The following is a 15,358-nucleotide window of genomic DNA, read 5'->3' on the forward strand; positions in this document are numbered from 1 at the left end:
ATATACACCATTAAGCAGGATGGATAATTTTATGTTATCGTATGGGTTCATATCGCCTTCGTGATCTTCATGCTTGTTCTGTTATATTTATTATTTCCTACTTTTTTGATTCTATTTTCTCTTTGTTTCTATTTGTTCTTGTATCTTTTATTTGTTCTTATCTCTCTAGCTTTTGGGTTTGGTCATGGCATGATTTGTTCGATTTGTCTATTGTATGTTTTTTTCCACCGTGTCGCCAGAAGGCATTTCTGCACTGTTTGGCTCCATTTTTTATGTTGTCTTATTTTTTTTTTATGTCAGGGCTGTAGATCTTATCCGAGTAGCTGCGACTTATAAAAGATTGTTCCTGAAAGAAATTTTGTTCACATCTGTAAATTGCTTGTCAAGACTGTCGCTCACCCGCCCACAAATAACTCTAAAACAACATTCATGGGATCATGATATGAATTTTGTTTGGCTGGAGGTAGGGCATAATTATATGGAGACGTTTGTCTATTCTCTGAATTGCATCTAGACTATGTAGATATTGTTCAACATTTCTTGCTTGTTTGGGTTTAAAAACTGTAGAATGGATACAAGTAAGACTAATATATATATATATATAATGTTTCTGTAGACAACATAATGTGATGTCTTTTTTACTCACTATATTAAAAGGTAGAACAAAAAACCAGCCACACACACAATAAAGAGCTGGGTTTCCTTTTCTAGCAGATGGCTGCCATCTAGTGGCCATGTTGTGCTTTACTGTGACAAACTCGAAGCTGGTTTACAGCGTGTGTGGTGTGTGTGTGTGTGTGTGTGTGCATTGATTTTGGGCAGAAACATAAAGCAAAGCAACAAAAAACAGCCTGCAATTAAATAAAATACAGCTAAATAAAATAGAAATGAAATGAACAAAGACAAACAATGGTTCTCTTCTATTAATACAGCAAACAGTCCACCAATTCTTACATAATGTATCTAATTATTGAATTAAATACATTACTTAAGATTACATTTTACTTTATTTTGTTAGAATAATTTGGACCCTTGTGTAAATGTATATGTTATGAAGGTAGACACTCTTTACACAGACCTATCAATTAAAAACAACTGATAACTTATCATTCGTTGTTCATTATTTATCTGCACTGGCACTAACTTCTTAATGTGTTCAGGTGGTTATTTAACATAAATCAATGTGTATTTTCTCAATTAACACGTTTTCCTCCATCCTGCTCCTGTTCCTGGACGGGGTCGTGTGTGTAGATCTCAGGGGACTCCAGAGTTTAACCTTTGACCTCCAGTAAAGCGTAAGAGCGGTCTTTAGGGAGGATGTCGGGCTGACTCAGGAAGTGAAGGCAGGTGTCAGCTGCTGGTGTTAGAACTGGTGACACTGGACCCTTTACTGGCTGATCACTTCACTGAGCTGAACTTCAAAGTGAGACGGTTGTTGCATGTTCATCATAATTTTCACCTTATTAGAGTCAGTGTAAAAACACCTGTTATGTCAAGTTAAAGGTTAAGGATATTTAACATATGTATTTGTGTTCATTATATCAGCATATAGTATCATCTTTGTCAATCCTTTTCTTCTTTGTCCCATTCGAGATCCAACTCAAAAAATCATTGATATCTATTATATCAGTTTAGTTTTTAGGTAAAACTAACAAAATTTTGTAAGTTCTAACTTAATTGACAATGATTTAATTTTGTAATTTCTAATTGTACAAAAAAAACTACTAAAAAGTTCTTAATCAGGAAAGTTTCTTTAACTTATAAAACTAAGTTAGTGCCACTTAAAATTACTAGTAAAAGCTGCCTAATCAAGAATCTTTTTAACTTAAAAAACTGAGTTTATGTTACTTAAAATTTTCAATGTAATCTGTTTCAACAATTAGTTTTGAGTTAAAATAACTTATTGCATTACAGTGTATGTTAAGTCATATAATGGTAAAAAACAATTACCATCACCAGTTGTGAGAGTTCATGATGATGTCTCACATCTTCAAATATCTTGTTTTGTGCAACCAACAGTCCAAAACACCAAAGATTTTCACTTTACAAAGATAAAAAAGCTCAGAAAAGCAGCAAATCTTCACATTCGAGAAGCTGGAAACAAAATATTTGCTGTATTTGCTTTAATCTAACAACTATGATGACAACTAATCCGTTAATCAAGAAGTCGTTTCAGCCCTAAACTAAATATTGTACCTATCTAATCATGCAGTGCAAACATGTGTTTGTTGTTACATTACATCACATCCACTGACTGTAGTTTTCGGCAGGTCAACCGAGGCCTGAGTAAAAATGCCATTACACCATTCAACAAGTGTGATTTAATTACAGTTCCCTTTTTTTTTTCTTATTGTACGTTACAGCCAACACCCTAATAGAGAAGGAGAAGCAGGATTTACAATAACAAGTGCAAATCACTTGTAGGAGCTCAGACTTTTTGATACACATCCATCTGTACACATACATCAGCACAAATCAGAGAGGAAATACACAGACGTATCCTTTGATAACGGCTTTTCTGCATATGTTACATCCTGTATTTAACTAAACTCAGATTGAGAGAAAGACTCTGATTGATTACAAAGGAGATGTTGAACTAGTGTCCAAGGTAGTGAACCGGCTAACATTAAAAACACTTTGGCACAATCATACTGCACAGTCAGAAACATTTTTAGAATAAAACCTCATTCTTACAGTCCACGAGACATAAAAATTGCACCATTTTCAGAAGATATTAAAATCATGATTAGAAACAATGTGACAATAATACATATTTTTTCAGAAAATATGCATAAAACTTCAAAAAGATGTTTTTTTTTTTTTTTATCTAGTGTGACAGTCACGTTCATAACCATTTGCTTGAGTGGTTTAATTCTAAGTCAGTTTAAGTTCTTTTTTTTTTAAATCCATTACATACAATATGTAATGTAAGAGGGTCAGGAGCATATGTTGAGATTCAGACTTTCCTCTCTGAAATTCCTTTAAAAGACTTTGTACACTCTCAAATATAACAGCATTGTGTGAGGTCAGTTAAAATCTGAGGCGTGAACAAAACAATATTTTTGAAGACTTTCACTGACAGCATACATGAAAGGTGCAGTGTCTCTGACCGACAGTCCAGTACACTGGGACGTCGCCTGCGCTCAGTGTGTCAATGAGTTTCAGCTCTCGTCGCCGTTCTGCACCCTGCCGTCACCCAGCAGTCTCTCCCTTTCCCCCGGGCTGTTCTCCTCCTCCTCCTCTGTGCTCACCATCGCGGCGCAGCACGGTATCCTGGCCAGCAGGGGGCGGTGCAGTCCATTATAGAGCGCCGTACCCACCAGCAGGACCAGGAAGCCCAGCACCTGCAGGCCGTGAAACTGCTCCCAGCCCAGCGCCAAGCTCACCACCCAGATGACCAGCGTACGCAGGCTGTCCAGCACCATGCGGGTGGTGGCGCTGATCTCTTTAGTGACACTGATGCCGGCGAAGTTGAAGAAGGCGATGCTGACGGTGTTTCCCAGCAGAGCCAACAGGATGAGAGGCTGGTGGCCGATCTGACAGAAGGCGTCCAGGGCATCCTCCAGGACGTGGCGGGGGTTGTCGGCGAAGTCGCCAACGTGGATGAAATACATCGGGATGAGAAGCAGCGACAGGACGAAGAACCCAAAGAAACCTGGAAATAGGGAGAATTAATTAGGATTTATAACAACCTTTTTCACCACATGTGACCAGTTTTACCAAACAATGATCTACTTTGCTGTATTTGACTCATTTATTGAGTCCTGAATTAGTAAAACTCAAAAACACTCATTCATGAGACAAAAGTAAAGATTAGAGCAAAGTCTGAAAAAATCGCAGAAATATGTTTTTCCTGCTTTCTTTTGTTATTCTCACAAACCCTTAGATTTATCTTGTTACACTTCTCTCTGTGTGTGTGATAAGTCCTATGTCTTTATCACTCTCACTGACAGAGACGCCTTAAAGCTGCACTACTTGATCTTTTATGGTCACTGACACATTATTACCATATAAAGTGCAGTTGCAGTTTGTGTTTCTGGGCACTTAATGAATCTAACTCCAGAACAGAGTTAAATGAGAGGGAATGTTGGTTTCATTTAGCTGCTAAATCCTTTAAAATGTTCACTAGCTAGTCTCTAACTTTGTCCGTCTTCCACTTGGTGCTGAGCAGGAAGCGTACAGCTGTTTTCTTTAGAGCACTTTCACTAAACTCGGGTGCTTGATGTTGGTAGAACAATGATAAGAGTGCTGAGAGTGAACCAAAACAGTAAAGCTGCAACCTGTAAAACTAAAAGATAAAAAATGTCAGGAGATCTGTGTGTTGTTCATTTAAAATACTGATTAGTGCAGATTGAATCATCTAATTTATGAATTTAATAATCTTTAATTCATTTGGACAAAGTCTTTGTACAATGTGGAGAACGTTCCTGTGTTCGTCCCTCAGTACAACTCGTTAACACGCGAAAAGATATTCAAAACGCTACAATACTTTTTTATAGACTTCTGTATCTGTTAGAAAACAATGACAATGTTGGTTTTTTTGGACATTTGACCTTTGCCTCCCTATTATTTACTTGAGGGGGTACAAAATAAATCCACCCTCAGAGGTTCAACATCAATACCTAAGGAATTTTAGGTCAAAATGTTCCTGTTGGTGTCCTTCCATGAGTGTAAACTAAACACATAATACATGTAACTGCAGATGAACAACTGATGTACCTTCAGTACCAACAGCCCGAAGAGGATGGACATCATGTTTGTAGACAAACTTTTCCTCCAGGACCATCTGCACTGACACAATGATCTGGGCCATGATGATCAGAAGGTCTCCTGCAGGACAGACAGAAAGAGAGCAGTGATGTTTAATTTACCAATTGTAGTAGTTTCATTTCATACGGAGCTCGGGGTTAATAAGTAGCTAGTGTATCTATCTAGCGGCTGCTCCGTCGCTAACTGCTCCAGTGAGGACTGTCAGTCAAGTCAGCCAAACCTCTTTTGAACCAGATGGTGATACAACCTCCTCTACTGCCGTCCTCTGTGAGTGACTCCATGAGCAGGAAACACACTTTTACTGAGATCAGATGTTTTCACATCACTGGTGATAAAGAAAAAGCATTAAAACATGAGACTCATGTCTTTCCACCACAGGAACTGCTGATACAGGAGTTTAATGCGGCACCGATCTGGAAAAAAGATAGTCAACAAATAGTCGAACCTTCCTATTGAACAGCCTAATCTCGATTCGACTGACAAAATTCTGATTCAGGTACGGCCCTAACTGTATCATAAGTAAACATTCAACCAGATAATGACTACACATTATCAGTTGTACTTTTCTTGCTGTCCATTGATTACAGAGCTGGCAGCAGAAAATAAAGCACACCTGTGAGGATGTCACTGAGTTTGTGCTTGTCGTCTTTGTGTCCGCTGAAGAAGTCGGCGAGGCCCACTATCAGCAGGCCCAGAATGGTGATGAGGATGCCGATCCACTGACTTGGGGCCAGGCGTCGCCCCAGGAATGCCACAGAAAGCAGACCGGTGAAGATGATGACCGCTCCACGCAGCATCTGGAAGCTGGAAGCGCTGGTCATGTTGAGAGCTGGAAACGTTAAAAATAAAGGGGTTTAATAGAAACTGACACATTTTATTTACATGTAAACAAACTCATACTGCCTAATAAAGCTGAAAGGCAGTGGCCTGAGAAAAACAACATTATCTTTGACTACATTATCTCTTTTCCTGACAAAAGGATTCTTTAAACAGCAGATAATCTCTTCTGTTTGGCTGCAACAATGGGACTTAAGTCATTATATTTGACCTTTGAAGGGTGGAATAGATCACGACACAAGCTCTTAAAAGCTCAGGTACACCATGAGCACCATAAAAACAAAATATGAGCATTTTAAACAACTTTAGCCAAACCTGTGAGCAAAATATGTTTTCAGTTTTCTGAGCATTTAAAGAAGATAAAGATAAAAGTCACTTACCAACATACATGATGGAGGTGGCTGTCATGTCACACATGGCGGGTGGGAAGAAGAGGAGAGGGTTGAAGCTCTGGCCCGGGTTCATCTTGGGCTCCGGGCTACGTCTGTCATGACAAAGTAAGATGTAGAAGACTGCGAGACAGCTCAACTCGCCCAGGAACATACCGACCGCCTGGAGAGGTGGAGCGGGAGAAAGAGGGGAAACAGAACAAGTCAATTCTGATGCTTCGTCTCGTTTTCAGAAAGATCCTGACAAGTCAACAGCACTTTAAAACATATATTTGAATAATTATTTAAAGCAGCAACAAGGAACTTTCATATTGTGTTAATTCTGGCAGCCTCTGTGGATAGAAGTGTTTCCAGGCATTACAAATAACTATATAGAAGTAGCCAATGTTCTTGCTGAATGTCTTGTTAATGTAGGTCAAATAGAGGCATCAGTATTAAATTGAGTTAAAAACCTATTGTAGTACGTTTAAACAACTTGATTGCGTTATTTAAAATGCAAAGACATACATGTGCTTGTGGTCAACCGGGGATCAGGGCAGCTGTGTCAAAATGTTGATTTAAATCAGGAAGTATTTGATAAAAGAGCCAGTAAACATCAAGATACATGAAAGTGCTCTACAATGCTGCCACCTGCAGTTTATTACTTTACCTGTACAAATGGGTGAGAGAACGCATGATCAGGGTCATCGCGGCAGCCCTTCGCTGAGAACAAGTCAGCCCATCTGTCCGACAAGAAGACATTATTACAACTTAATTATGGATATTTTACAAAAACAAATATACATAGAAAACACCACGATGAGAGAGGGGGTGTTGTCAGACAGCTAGAGCAGCAAAGATTAGTCCAATTATTTTTATAATTGATTCGTTGTCATTTCCAAACTTTTGCTGGTTCCAAATTCTCAAATGTGGTGATTTGCTGCTTTTCTTAGTCACATTTAACAATCAACTAAATAAAATAAATAAAATGTGGATCAGACAAAACAAGCAATCTGAATACATCATTTTTACATTTTTCTGCTATTTTACCGACAAGTAACAGATTAATTGAGAAAAGAAAAGAGCACATTAGTTTATGATGAAAATAATTGTAAGTTTGCAACTTGACATATCACAACTCACAACTGCTGCACCCACTTTATTTGTTTCAGATTTCAGTGAAAGCTAAGTTGCTATAGAGCTGAGTTTTGTTGTGCACCAAACCTCTTTCATATTTTTGAATTATTTTAAATTACTCTGTAATTCATGTAAAATACTCTACAGTCGTACAATTTAATGAAGCCACTTGTGAAGTTAATGAGTACTTAGGCGCACATAATAAACCACTGACTTTTACAATCAGAGAGTAAGAGGAAGCGTGACTGGCATGTGAGCGTCGTGTCTGCATTAAAAAAATGAAAGACAAGGGAATGTGGATCCTTAAAGACGATGACACTGCACTTCCTTTAAATGCAGCGACTTCTGAGCTCATCAATACGAGACGGAAACTAGAGCTGGGCCTATTGACTGAATCAAACCTACCCTGTTTATTTGTGGTGACTGTTTTGGATTAAATACCTTCATATGTTGATATTTGCCTATGAAAGGAAAGAGGGAACTGTACAACCGGTAACTGATCTCAGCTGTAGGGCTTTAAAACCAGTGAGGCGGCGCTGCGGTGAAACCTTACCTGTTAGTTGCCGCTTTATACTCCTCTGAGCAACATGACACAGCTTGTTTTGTCGGATACATTAGCACTACAAAGTACACTCAAACTGTGATTCACAGGTTTTAAATTTGTTCTGCTGACAAAACCCACAAAAAGGACGGAGAAGTGTGTGACCGGCAGCAGAGAGCTGACATCACAGATTAATGGAGAAGTAAAAAAAAAAAAAAAAAGCTGAATTGAATTTCTGAAACCTCTTCATATCGTGACAATAATATATTAATAAATACCAAATATTCAAATGTGAAGATCTCTTCAGTTTCATGTAACTTTCCTTTTAAAATATTTGGGTTTTTAATCCGATTGTCGATCAAAACAAGCAATTTGAAGGCGTTTCTTGTGGCGTAGGAAGATGTAAAGGGGCATATTACACATGTTTTCATATGCTTTAAAGAATGAATGGGAAAATAATAGCAGATATATCAATATTTCAGGACTGAAATGATTAGTCAGTTGACTGATTTGTAGCCAATTTGTAATCAGTTAATTGCTTATCAGAGGGAATGCTACAGATTCACTGTTTGCTGCTTCTGTAAATTAGATATCTTTGGATTTTGGACTACTGGTTGGAGAAAACAAACCATCTGAACATCTAGGAAGTTAGATTATAATAATTCTGCATTACTTTCTCATGTTTTTACGATCAAATGATCCTGAAAAAGATGCCAGCTGCTGTATTTTAAGAAGGCTGAACTAGGCTATTAAATAAACCTCTGACAGAACACGAATGCCTCAGTCAGGTCCCATCAAACCACACAGATAACACAGGTAATTCATGATAACTTCATTATATATATATATACACACACACACACACTGTAACATCTGTTTATAGAGTATTTGCATCCCATCAACATTTTGCTTCATGGTTGCAGCCTTATCAAGGTTGTCATTAACATCCAAATGTCCTCACATGTAAATGAGCTGAACTGTAGTTTCTCATCACACCAGCAGCTTATCAACAATGTGTATTAGCCGCCAAAGCTAACGAGCTAACAAGCCACTAGAAACAACTACAACTGTATTAAATGCTAATACTCTGAAATAAAACAACTAATCAGCGACTGAGCTTTAATAATGAGTTATTTATTAGTATTAGTATGGTTAGCTAGCTTGCTACTAAGCACTACAGGTATTTTTTTTTTGTTAAATTGTTCTCCTCCAGTGACATTAACTATAAACACACCAGGGAATAAACACAATTCAATCTACTCACTTTGCCGATAATGTGTTGAGGGAGCCAGTTGTGAGCATCAGTCCCGCGAGGAACAGCTGGTATTTAGTCCAAGCCATGCTGGACGAGTGAGTGGGGCAAACAAAGCAGGCACAGTCGACCACCGGGCTGTTGTTTCGTTGAAAGGGACCTGGGTTGTTGTTGCTGCTCTGCCTGTAAACGCCACATGACAACTCAGAGTCAGCTGACCGCGCAGACGCTGCCTTCAGGTCCGGTCGGAAATGACGGAATCGACCAAATTCTACACGAATGTTTGCTCAGCAAATCCAGGCCTCTTCCCTATATGTGAAAAGAAAAGATCTTGATACGATACAGACAAGATATTTTAAGGCTTATTTGCAACCGTGGTGTTAATTTATATATCTTAAGCTCTATTTGCTCATCTGTCGTACCACCCCCTTTATAACTCTACATAGTTTGTAAAATATACAATGTTTAATCAGTTCTAACAATTAAAAAATGACAGAAACTCATTGACTATTCTCAGCTGAGGTACAAAGTTCATTCTTGATCTTGGAAACAGCAGCTGACACAAAAACATTGTCCATTCAGTAGGATACCAAATGTTCTGGGGCTTTGATCACCTCACATGATCTTCATCAGCAGATGACGTTTGCCCAGTTGCCATGGAGTCATGGATGTTCAATTAATTTTAATTCATTGTAATCGATTCCATTAAGGTCCATTAACTGCTGAAAGTGCTCAGAAAAAAAATGGAAATTTGAAGATGAACAATTCCATTTAAAACTGTTGACAAACTCAATCTGTTGACTGATATCATGATCAAAAGCTCCAGAATAGCAGCTAAATGGACATTGTGCTAAAATAATGTACTATTTGTGAAATTATGATTTGTTATTTGCAGATAATTGATTTATTTCGCAGACAAACTAACTAACTGACTGCAGACAAACTATTATGATGGCCTTGGATCACAACTAAGACTCAACCAGATCTGTACCTGGACCATAACTACATTAAATCCACCTTAAATAACCATATTCAGGGTTAAAACTGTTAATAACTGATGTGGGAAAACTGCAGTAATAGTGAGCTATTATATCTGCAGCCTGAGTGGAAAAGGTTTTATAAGTATTATTGCAGTAAAAATACTACAGTAGGTGTAACATGGTATTTCCAAATGCACAAATACAAATTATTAAAATTTCTGTAGATAAATACAGTAGGAGTTTAAGATGGGACCTTAAAGGCAGCAGGACATGCATCCTGGACAAACAGCAGAGGGAGTCAAAGACCAGATAGACCATCTTGGATTTTGAAAGTGGGACCACAGTAAATTTTCCCCTCTGTGGCCTCACATTGCTTATAATTAGAACATGCACTCCACTTTCCACGAGGATGCTGTCCCTTAACGCTTAAGAGGTCAAATTTAGGCTTTTCAAAACCTACAAATGAAAAGTGAAAGACAAAAAGTGCACTCAGGGATGTGTATTACAGGTTAATCCAAAATCTTGTTACCACACGAACCTGAAAAAAAGAAAATTAAACCGCAACACCTTTAATCCTCTGTGGCACAGCACACACAGAGCTGGAGGAAGGGAAAATATCATACGCAGAGTTTTCTTTGCTGAGGAAATGGGTTTATGAGCCATTGACCTTGTTTCACTCTGTGCTAAACAGGGTGCTAAACAGGATTCTTGGTGACTTCCCAAACTGTTGATGAGATCAAGAAGTGATCTGCTCAGTGACTCTTTGTGAAGTGTCTCATCTTTCCTCTCATTGCAGACAGCAGTAAAACCTCTTGGCTCCCGCCACTTAACATTTTAGCTATCATAACTCTGTTCAAGTGCTGTCATGAAGGTAAAAAAAAACTGGGACTGTCTTTCCTACGAACTGGGACGTACTTGGGAAGGAAAACACCTGGAAATTAGACTGGTTAAAGTGTTGGATGATTTACTGCAGCAGGACCAGTGAAACTTTTGCAGTTTATATCTTTTCAAGTAATGCAAAATGATGAAATCAAACTAAGTATATATTTTACTATAAAGCCCCACAGATGTTTCAGTTTCAGTCATTTTATTCCAGTAATGGTCGCCTGTCAATGGCATTATATTACCTTTGCATATGCGTCAGCGTTGTTGTTGTCTATCATAAATTGACTTGTTCTGAACCTTTTAGATTTTTTAACTATATTTTTTAACTGGATAACCGATTTTAGTCATCGGGCATTTGGATCTTTAGTTATCAGAGAAACAGGCCGAGCTAATGTTAGCAATAGCTCGTCTGACATGCCCTCTGCACAGCATTGGAGAAACACAGATTTTTAAGGTAAAACTGTTTTATTCAGTGTTTCTCATGATTTTAATCGCCTGGAAATTAGAGCCAATGATCTAGTGGCAGAAATTACATATTGTATGTTTAAGTTAGTCTACAGGCTTCATACTCTGGGCATGATATCTCTACCAAATTGGAAAATAGTTATGGTTTGGAAAGCCATCGATTGAATACAGCTTTCAGAAACACAAACGTCAACCTGCCTGTACTGCAAGAGGAAAAGATCATTAAAGTCATTAGGATACATCCTCTGGGGAACATGAAGATTATGATTGTTATGGCAACCCATAATGAGATGGTTCATCTGGACCAAAGTGGTGGGCCATCTATAGAAACAAATCTAAATGGTTTGTCCTTTAGGGTTAGTAAAATTTAATGTAAATTTAATCATATCATGAGCTATCACATGTACAAAGTTGAAAGTTTGACCTGAAGGTGGCATTAAAGAACCCAACGGTGTTAAAGAAGGACATCAAATTCAAAGGCAGTCTGGCCGGCAGATATCAAGATTTCTTCCACTGGACCATCCAAATCTGCAACAGCAGACTAAAGTAAGTAAAAGATCAGCTTCTATGTGCTACAATGACCATTTAATTCATGCACTGCAGGACATAAGCTGAACATAATCTACTGTGAACCTGTATTTCTTTAAATGGCCCTGCAAGAGTCACAACATCTGTGGCGGCCATGAAAAAAATATGAGTGCCCAGGAGCATTATCATTTCATGCTGAATGGCCTGGAAACATTTGATTGACAGCCTAACCTCCAGGGGTGTGAGGTTGGACCTGCGGGAGAGGAAAGGTGACGGGGGAGCACTTTATGTACACGCAGCTCATCTGAGGACACTGAAATGTCACATGGCAGCCGAGCAGACTGGTCACAGCTTGTTAAAGAGCTGCATGTCCACCTTTCTGCACTGTGGTTCAACAGTCCAAACCGAACAGAACACAGAATTATTCATGATCATCGCTCAGCAGCGCTCACCTGTGCATACACAGATATCACTGGTGACCCTGTGACTCCATGCTGTTATATAACATGTACATCTGCACTGTGCAGAGCAAAACGCAGGGCTGTTCAGATCAAAGATCACCTGCTGACAAATGTAATCAGTGACTTAAGGAGGCTTTAAATCTCTGCTATAATCTGATTATCTTTAATTACTTGTGACTGATCTTGAGTCTATATTTAGAGCTTGTTTCTTTATTGTAAAGATGGTGTGTTATATGGCAAAGAAAGCTATATACTATATATCACAAAATCACAAATTTTTATTCTTGCAATCCAAAAATACATAGCTATCTTTCAAATATAAGCAACGCAACTAAAAAGTATTTTATATGTATTTCATTGTAGTAGCTAGAAGTGCTGAGTTCATGCTTTTTTGTAACCCCTTCTAGTTATCGTTTATAAATAGCCTAGTTCACTGGTTCTCAAACTATGGTGCGTGTACCTCTACTGGAGCGCAGAGGAATCTCTGAAATAAACAACATTTTTAATTCAAAATGTGAGATCGCTGAAATGTATTATGTATGAAACTATAATGTTTTGCATTTCTTGTAATAGTAGTTAGTTTCAATATCGGCCTGCTTCACAGTCACCTTACGAGCTAAAATGTGATAGTTACAACTGGAAGAGAAGTGTGGACCAGAAGTTCCCCTTTTCCACCAAATCAGCTCTGGTTCTTGAACTGGTTCCATTCAAGATTTAACAGTCAACAATAAATAATCTTCTTATTAGGAATAAACCTGCCTCCTGTGTGAACTGTCCGTAACAGAACAGTGTCAGTCTATGTTACTGTATTTTAACGTCGGCTGCTATTGCTATTCCAATAACTGTTACCAGTTACCTTTGACATCTACAGCAGTATAATGACCTGGATGAGTGCGTTCACTCACTGACTTTGACGACCTGGGAATGAGACTCAACAATCAACTATCGTTCTCCAGAATGACTGACTTTGACCACCTTTAAATAGTTTTGTAATAACATGGCAGCAGTCCTGTTACACAAAATGATGAAGCTTGGTTGTTTGGGTACAGTTCCACTTATAAATTATTGAAAAAAGTTAGTGTCTAAACACTTCATTTGAAGGTTTATTGTTGCTTACTGTATGCAGTCCTGGCATTGGTTTAGCCTCTAACAAGCTGTTAAATTCTTCATACTGATTGCACCAGCTCTATAAATGAAGCAGTAATGGCACACTGGGGAGCAGATTGGCTTGTAAAGATTGAAAGCATTCAAACATCAGGAATTGACAAGCCCCTTCAAAATCAGCTGTCGCAATTGTCGCTGGTGTTAAGTGTGTCTGGTCAAATAAGGGTTAAAACACATGGCAGTTAAAGGGTCCCTGCAGACTTTTTGTCCTCTAGTAGCACTATGGGGACGTTTGTTTTTTATTAGTGGGTCCAGGTTTCTGATTGTGTCGTGCACACACACACACACACACACACACACAAGGATACATGCACCCGGCCGCAGGTACCTTTCTGAAACAGTGGCTTTAACCATAACTCTGTAGCTAAGCTACATCTTGCCAGACCTGTTGCATGACTTTTCCAGCCTCTGTAATCAACGTAATTGTTTTCTACCATATACAGTATTTACTGACTGGTCACCTTATCATGAACACCTCCACAGCAATACTACTGAAAGTCTCAACTACATTTTATTTTTGTGGTTCTGCATTTTATTTTACTGTACTCCCCCGTTCTGTTAGTGCCCATACATACAACACCACAAAACCCAACAAAACCTATTCATTTCCATTTCAAAAGACTAAAATCACAGTACCATGCAGATTAAATGCAGGTTTCTGGTTGATGATGACCTTGTAGCTTCAGGGTAGAGCAAAGATTTATGAGTGGAAAGAAGGCACTGCAGAACATTTAGAGGAGCTTGGTAGAGTCGGGGGGTGGCAGGGATTGGCGCATGATTTCTGCTGGATGTGGCAAGTAAGCAGCTGGTGGCAGCACTCAGTTCCTTTTTAGTTATTTCAACCATATTGGCATACTCAACTTTATTTATTTTTTTACCAATTTAGCTGAAAGACAAGTCCCTTTCTGTTAGAAAAACACAGAAAAAATGCAGCACATGTTTGCATTTGTGCTGCTGTTGACCATTACCACCACACAACGGCATTAAAGCACTGAGGTTAACGTTTTATGCCTATACATTAATTTGACATGATCCTGACGTGCTTATGTAATGTAATTTTTCATCTGAGCCCTCTGGTACTGTTCACCACTGAATACCCTCATGCATTTGCTTTTTAGCAAATAACCCGGAGGTCACTGGAGAGCCGGAGCCATGTTGAGTTAATGAGCAAATAAGTTAATTAACCATTAGGTTCAGCAGGATCAGTGGTTGTGCAATATTTTCCAACAGGAGCAATGCAATACACTTATTTTATTGGCCAGTATTTAAAAAAACATTTTAGACCTAAACATCAGTTGATTAACCACTTTGAGACTCCGTTAGTACACTAACTAGTAAGTGCAGAGGCCCAAATGTCAGATAATGCACAGCGATACAAATTATTGTACTATTGTTGAAGTAGTGGTTGATCTAGAGGTCATTTTATCTAATGGAACAGTAGCAATGATTGTCCATTAAGCAGGGAGAGGCAGGGTTATTATGAAGTATATATAAAAATCCTGTTTTGTACTCAGAATGTAACACATACTCCATATACAGCAAAAATTAATATTAGATGACTGCATTGTATACAGGTGACTTTACTCATAATAAACTGTTATTATTGTCATACAATTGTCAATGTTTAAGTATTGCATTAATATTAATATAACTAATATCACTTTTAGCTAATTATTTTAATTGTTTATTCATCACATTTCACTAACAATTTCAATAGTTTGTCCATTATGTTTAGCTGACTATATTAATTCATACTTTTTGGTAACTATTTTAAAACTGTTTATCCATTTGTTTCTTTTACCTAACTATGACAACTTGTCTGCACACAACTAGTTCATGCACTCTTAATTGCAACATGTTAATATTACAACTGACTTGTCTGATTTCTCTGGTTATTTTCCTCCTTCACACAAATATGTGAATATATTTCTTTAATCAAATAATTTATATTTTTTGTAGCTGAGCATAGT

General features: G+C 38.1%; 1 protein-coding gene across 1 annotated transcript; it reads right to left on the reverse strand.

Moving 5' to 3' along the window:
• Window positions 1-2,301: 2,301 nt before the first annotated feature.
• Window positions 2,302-9,108, reverse strand: slc35f6 (solute carrier family 35 member F6). The gene is made up of 6 exons (XM_035679028.1): window positions 8,918-9,108; window positions 6,646-6,718; window positions 5,988-6,159; window positions 5,384-5,599; window positions 4,720-4,830; window positions 2,302-3,655 (listed from the first exon to the last, which is right to left on the reverse strand). Exons 1-6 carry the CDS (start codon window positions 8,992-8,994, stop codon window positions 3,162-3,164), a joined length of 1,143 nt encoding a protein of 380 aa, XP_035534921.1. The 5' UTR covers window positions 8,995-9,108; the 3' UTR covers window positions 2,302-3,161.
• Between the last annotated feature and the right edge of the window lie 6,250 nt (window positions 9,109-15,358).

The sequence above is a fragment of the Morone saxatilis genome, unplaced genomic scaffold, assembly GCF_004916995.1.
Source record: "Morone saxatilis isolate NCDOM2014 unplaced genomic scaffold, NCSU_SB_2.0 Contig7, whole genome shotgun sequence".
NCBI lineage: Eukaryota > Metazoa > Chordata > Actinopteri > Moronidae > Morone > Morone saxatilis.

Excerpts from the sequence above, each read along its gene's own strand:
- slc35f6 (XM_035679028.1), bottom strand. The coding sequence starts at position 8,994 with ATGGCTTGGACTAAATACCAGCTGTTCCTCGCGGGACTGATGCTCACA. Across the intron at positions 6,719-8,917 it reads CTCAACACATTATCGGCAAA|ATGGGCTGACTTGTTCTCAG; the intron begins GTGAGTAGATTG and ends CTTGTCGGACAG. Across the intron at positions 5,600-5,987 it reads CACCTCCATCATGTATGTTG|CTCTCAACATGACCAGCGCT; the intron begins GTAAGTGACTTT and ends TAACGTTTCCAG.